Source organism: Morone saxatilis, unplaced genomic scaffold (assembly GCF_004916995.1).
Source record: "Morone saxatilis isolate NCDOM2014 unplaced genomic scaffold, NCSU_SB_2.0 Contig6, whole genome shotgun sequence".
In the NCBI taxonomy this organism is placed as follows: domain Eukaryota; kingdom Metazoa; phylum Chordata; class Actinopteri; family Moronidae; genus Morone; species Morone saxatilis.
The window spans coordinates 7,908,939-7,915,188 of record NW_023340206.1 but is presented as its reverse complement, the minus strand read 5'-3'; the positions used below and the strand labels follow the sequence as shown (position 1 = coordinate 7,915,188).

The window sequence follows — 6,250 nt, the reverse complement described above, 5'->3', positions numbered from 1 at the left end:
ACACACACACAGTTTTTTTACCTGCACTTTGTCATGCAGCTCCTGAATGCTGCCGTCTTTGCGTGACACAGAGAACTCGGGGCTCTGTAGGATGGCCTCGCCGCGGGTCATGTAGCTGTGGACCTCTGTGAAGTCCACGTCAAACCTGAGGACGCACACACACAGACACAAACATGCACTTGGCATTATTACCTGCGATGCCAATGTTGTTGAGAACAAAAGATACTTATGAATACATTTCAACCATTGAATCCTTTATTCTTCCTGTCAACACCAAATGATTTAATTTGCCATTTGCCTGGTACTTTACCTCAGCTGATAACATTAAAAGTCACATTTAGCATCTATTTTAAACAACACCTTGTATTTACACAGTACCTACATTAACAGCACTACATCTGTGGCTACTTTAAAGCTTATTTACATCATGAGGGAACATTATTGAATGAATAAATTCATGAATAAATTGTTTTAATTTAGTGTCAGGCTGTTTACATGACCCATCCCTCATGGAATTATTCAGACACTTTCATAAACAACAAACCAAATATTTTGGTATGTAAACCCACCAGCATCTGACAGCAATAATAAACTGACCTCATATAAAAATGAATAGCCTACATACATGTCCCAGAAGATATGGAACAATGAAAATCAAATAAATATACACACAGAGCACCATAAGTATTATAATAATTATAATACTGAAATTGAAACAAACAAAACTAAATCTACATACGCAACAATTTATGTCAATTATTGCACTGAATTACAGTATAAATGAATATAAATGAATGATAACTAGTGAAAAAGACACTAGACAGTATTCTAACATTAGCCCTAAAAATACACTGTTAAAGTTATCTATGTAATCACTAAAGACCAGCATAACAGCAGTGGTGGAAGAAGTATTCAGATCCTTCACTCCAGATACTTCCATACTATATTACTACTACTACTGCTACTACTACACCTTCATAAAGTTGACAGATTAATAAAAGAATGGTCAAAATTGAAGCAGCAGTCTGAAATATTCTGCATTATTTAGGGATTGTTTCAGGTAGTGGTGAGATGATGAAATATGATTCAGGAAGTTCAGTTTGAGGTTGAAGGTAATAGGAGACAGGATTGTACTACTCTGGGCACGCTTCCATGCATTTGAGTGGCTCACGCAAACCCTTGCCAGATGATGTTGGTGTTGTGTTTGGCAAAAACATTGAACCTGGCTCAACTTTTGCCATGACAACCCTGCACTTTTTAACAAAAGCTCCAAAAACACTGGATCTTACATTCCCCATAATCCAACTCAGTTGTGTCTTATGTTTGCCTGGTAAACACCCTACATCTTTCAAACTCCATTCCCCCAATTTATGAAGAAGGATTTTTGTGTGAATTTGTCGTCAAGTCAAAGCTGAAATAACCCCCATGATATCACTTTTCTCAGACAGGACAAAGCTTATCCAGAAGCACAGAGGACATTGTACAAAGGTTTTCACAGGCTGAGTAGTACTCCTTCCTCCATCTCCTTAAAGTACTGCTTTAAACATTGTTACATAACCATAATTACATTGTTACATTGTGAGCAAAATGTACTTCAGCATCAAATGTAAAGTACTCCCTGTGAAGAATGGTTCCTTTCAGAGTGGCATATTGTTATATGACTATTATTAGGGAATGATATTAGCAAGTAGCACTTTTACTATATGGCTGGTCATGGTGGAGATTATTGTAACTACCGTATATACCGTTGGTTAATCTAAAACATAATATTGTATGTCAATAATGTACTTTGTATGTTAATTCTTGATCATGAAAGTGATGCAGTAGACAAGTATCCCTCTGTGAGAAAGCCTGCCTACTGCCGAGCCTGAAGGAGCAGCCAGCAGAGGAGCGAACTCTGGACAGTCCTTGTTTGTTGGTGTGCATACATGAAAGTTATTTCCATGTCCCTTGTTGTCATTTAGCATTTACTGGTTGGAATTGTCTACATTAGTTTTACTGTTTTTGCTCTAATTGCTGTTAATTAGCCATTGTGGGTGGAGGTCACTGCATTGTTGCTATTTTGTGTTAGTTTAATCAATGTATTTATCTTTAAACACAGTATGTTTAGTGATTTAAATTTTCTTAATTTAGTACTGCCATAGGGGTTAGTTTGAGTTATATTTAACGTTACCGCTTTCAAGGTATGTTAATTTACATTCAGACCACACACACGCACAAACAAACACACTCTTACTCAACCTGATAGTTGTCCTGCCATGGTATATGTATATGTAAATTCAATTCCCTGTACTTTGGATCCTCTCTCCTGTGCTGACTCTGTGAATTTGCCAACCCAAACCAATTCACTGTGCAAGGGTCCCGCCTTCATTTCACCCTCTGAAGTATAAAGTACCATAAAATGGAAATAATCAAATACAAGTTCTTCGAAACTGTATTAAACTACAGTAGTAATGTAAATGTACCAAGGAACTTTCCACCACTGCACAACAGGTTACTTGCTCCACTATTCACTACAAGATGATTTCCAGAATCTCCTACTTCACTACTATCATAGGTTTCATTTCAAGCTGGCCTCTATTATCACATCACAGATACTTATTATCAGTATCTGCAGTGTTTCATCACCTACCTGCTGAGATAAGACAGCAGAAAGGGGTGCATGTAACTGAACATTTCACACAAGTTAGAAAAGGAGCTTTTGATGTCATAATACTAATTATAATTCAAAGTAGACCTCCTTGCTGTGGCACCTCACACACACACACACACCTTTTCCTGAGTTCAGAATCCACCACGACTTGTCTCTTCTTCTGTGGTGGCGGCGACTCTCGGGTCTGGCGCACAGCTGACACCTTCTCCCTTGTCGTCACCTTGGTAACGGTCGCCGTGACAGAGTGGGTCAGCTCGGACTGCTGGGCCACGCTGACAGCCGATGAGAGCTGAATGTGGACACACAAGCACACACGGAAATAAATTTAGAAAAGCTGCACGCAACAGCTGGCACTACATCAGTTTACAAGGATCTGTCAGAATCATACAGATCCCAAATCACCACTTAACACACTCTCACATCTGTCTGAGTGCCTGCACGCACACACACACACACACACACACATAGACACACATACATACACACGCGCACACTCAAAGAGTGCAAAGGTGTCCTTGAGAAGCGATAATTCAAAGATCGGTTACATCAATCATACATTATCGCAACAAAAATACAAGCCAGGATGTGTGTGGAGTTTCAACAACAACTACAGATGTGAGTGTGTGTGTGTGTGCGTCTGTGTGTCGGTGAGTGTGTAAAGCTGTGAGATGGTTAAGCAGCGATTTGGGATTTCTGTGACTCTGACAGATTATAACTGCGCAACAGGATGAGCCAGAGAGAGAAATTAGGGATAAGAATGGTGTTTTTATGTGTTGCATGTTTAGATGAAGGCGCGGGTGCTTATTCTCATTCTGAACAATGTTCACTGTTTTCTTGTGATAACTGTGTTTGGTTGTATGGTGTGTGCCTGTGTGCAAGCGTGTGTGTGTGCGCAGGTTCGTTTCGGCTAATGACAGTTAAGCAGCGAGTACAACTACTGGGATAGACTTGCTACCATGGAAACGTGTGTGCGCTGCTGAAGTGGTGGAGACTGTGTGTGCCTGCAGAGGTCAATCTGCTAATTATCTGACTGATTATAATGGACAAGTAATTGAGAGAGAGAGAGAGACAAAGAGGGGGAGAGAGGGGGAGGGAAATGAAGATGGTGTAAGTGCTTAAACACATTTGTATTTGGTCAATTATTTATGTTGTTATCACATGTTATATGTGTTCTAATATTATTCATAAAACAGCTTATGTTCACCCAGCTAAGGTTTATGTCTACTTTTATTCTGCTTTCAATACAGCTGTAGAACATAAAGTCGCTAAGGGACCAGACCGAAATGTAACCTTGTTTAAAAATCACCTGCTGTGATGTTGTGACTGATCTTCAACTAAATCCTCATTCTACATTTTCCCTGCATCCTGGACTTAGAGTCCAGTACAATGTACAAACCATGCATGCATTTGTAGCAAACTATTTTTAGCAGTGGATTAATCCACATTTGGTGGCTTAAGGATCTGTTATTAATCATTTCTTGTACTTTTTACTGTATTTTTTTACACAACATTTACTACATTTTTATAAAATGCTTTCCAAACTGTCAAAACAGATGTCATCTTATCATTGTGCACCAAACCTGCCTTTTGAGGCTTCAAGGCTACTGTGGTAGAGTTAAGGAAAACCTCTGTCATACATTTAACCTGTCAGGCAGTGTTAAAAGTTAGATTTTGAGAAATAAGCTTATTATATTAATAAAAGATAGTTACATTAATTTAATTCAGTTTATTTTTATAGCACAAAATCGACAGAAGTTATCTTGAAAAAGAAAAACAAGTGTACTTATCGCAGTATTGCTTGAAGTCCTCGCCTTTGAGCTTTTGAGTACAGAAAGTGCTGCCTGAGAAGGAGTACTTCAGGACATGAAAGTCCCTTTACAAACCTATAGTATAAATAATTCCAAATATTGACTCAGTGCTCAGTATGAAGCTCTCCAGAAGGCGTAAAAAATGAAAGTAACAGAAAGTTACAGTGCAGTATCTTTATCAGCAAAATTGAAAAACCACAGAAGCATTTTGTCTTTATCTTATCACTTGTCAGTGAGCACGTCAGTTTTTAAAGCACAAATGTGACAACAGAGATAGGGACAGAGGGGACTGTGTAGTTACAGAAGGAGATGAGAGAACAGGGGGGGGTGACAATCGAACATTTTCAGAAAAGTGATCGTGAAGATTGATAACTGTATGACAGCGCTGATTGAAAGCACCTCCTTCATCAGTGTGTAGGAAGAAGTATGCAGGGAAGAAAGGATTGCACACACAAGTGTCGGTACGGATCCCATCCTTCCCTCCTCAATATTCTCCACTGCTGTCGAACATAAACCTCTCTAGGTGTTCAATGACCTCTGTCACCCAGCCAATCCGTTTATTTCTCTCTGTCCCTCAGGCCAAACACTTGCAGCTACCAGGACTCAGTTTCATCACAGCAACATTCTTATAGCAGAACAAAAGTGACCTCAGTGCGTGCAGCTGTTTACAAGGATTTCATTCTGACAGACACCCAGAGCGAGTCACCAAAACAAACCAGCAAGGAGCAACATCCAACTGCTTTATTTAAGAGCAGAAGAAGCTATTATAAGCAATACACTTCGGGAACTCCTTTGCTTTAATCCAAACTTTCTCAAACTTGTTCAAGCTGCTATTCTTTTATCAGTGTTTTCTTTTTTAATCTTGGTCCTGACTTTTAAGTTCCTGCTGGTTTTCATTCTACTACCTAATGACAAACTGATTAAGACCTGGGACACTGAGTGAATGAAATTAAGTCAACTCGCTGTCAGGACAGAGAAACAGCCCAGACTCTGAGCCCAGTGAACCAAAGTGTACAGACTCTGACCTGGCTGGTTTTGATTGGCTAAACTTTACTGAATATTTTAAGTTCCATTTGTGGGTTACTTACATGTCCAATTCATAGTCATGTAACACAGGCCTCTTGTTGTTTGATTTGTTGTGGTAATGGAGAGTTTGATGATGCCAGGATCAATACCACACCTGTGTGTATAATCTATGGAGTTTGAGCCAAGAGTCTTAGCTTAGCATAAAGACTGGAAGTGGGGGGAAACAGCTAGCCTATTTCAAAGTGTAAGAATCTCCACCGCTAAAGCTCACTAATTAAGATGCTGGAACTATTTCTGAGCTGACGCAGTGACCTTTGTTGATTGCTTGGCAACCTCATAGTGACAACCAGTGTTGGGCAAGTTACTTGAAATATGTAGTTAATGACCCTGCTGCTACCTGTTTAGCAGTGCTCTTATAATTCACCCTGGTCATCAGTGCCTCCTGGTGACACCTTGGCCCGCTGTTCCCAGCCTATAAACTCTCTCTCTGCCTTCCTACAGCTGGCATCATTGTCCTTTGGTTTCTCTTATGGTGCGTATTGACTTTAGTTTTAATAAATTACTCTTATTTTATGTCAAATCTCTTGGCGGACTCCCTACTTGTCACATTCCCTGAGCCAGTTTGTCACACTCATATATTACTAATTTAAAATGTAATTATGTTACTAATTACAGCAAAAGTACTTACATTTTGTTCAGCTCAGCTCCACCGAAGAAGCATTTAAACACTTCTAAATGAACACATTTATAAATAGAAAAGGAG

At 39.4% G+C, this 6,250-nt stretch overlaps 1 protein-coding gene across 8 annotated transcripts in view; it reads right to left on the bottom strand.

Moving 5' to 3' along the window:
* Positions 1 to 6,250, bottom strand: part of dmd (dystrophin) — a gene marked incomplete at its 5' end in the record, with an annotated part of 195,686 nt that overhangs the window by 130,271 nt on the left and 59,165 nt on the right. For all 8 annotated transcript variants that reach the window (XM_035677552.1, XM_035677560.1, XM_035677555.1 and 5 more), the window contains 2 exon segments: positions 22 to 145; positions 2,773 to 2,942. In XM_035677552.1, coding sequence (XP_035533445.1) covers positions 22 to 145; positions 2,773 to 2,942 — 294 coding nt within the window.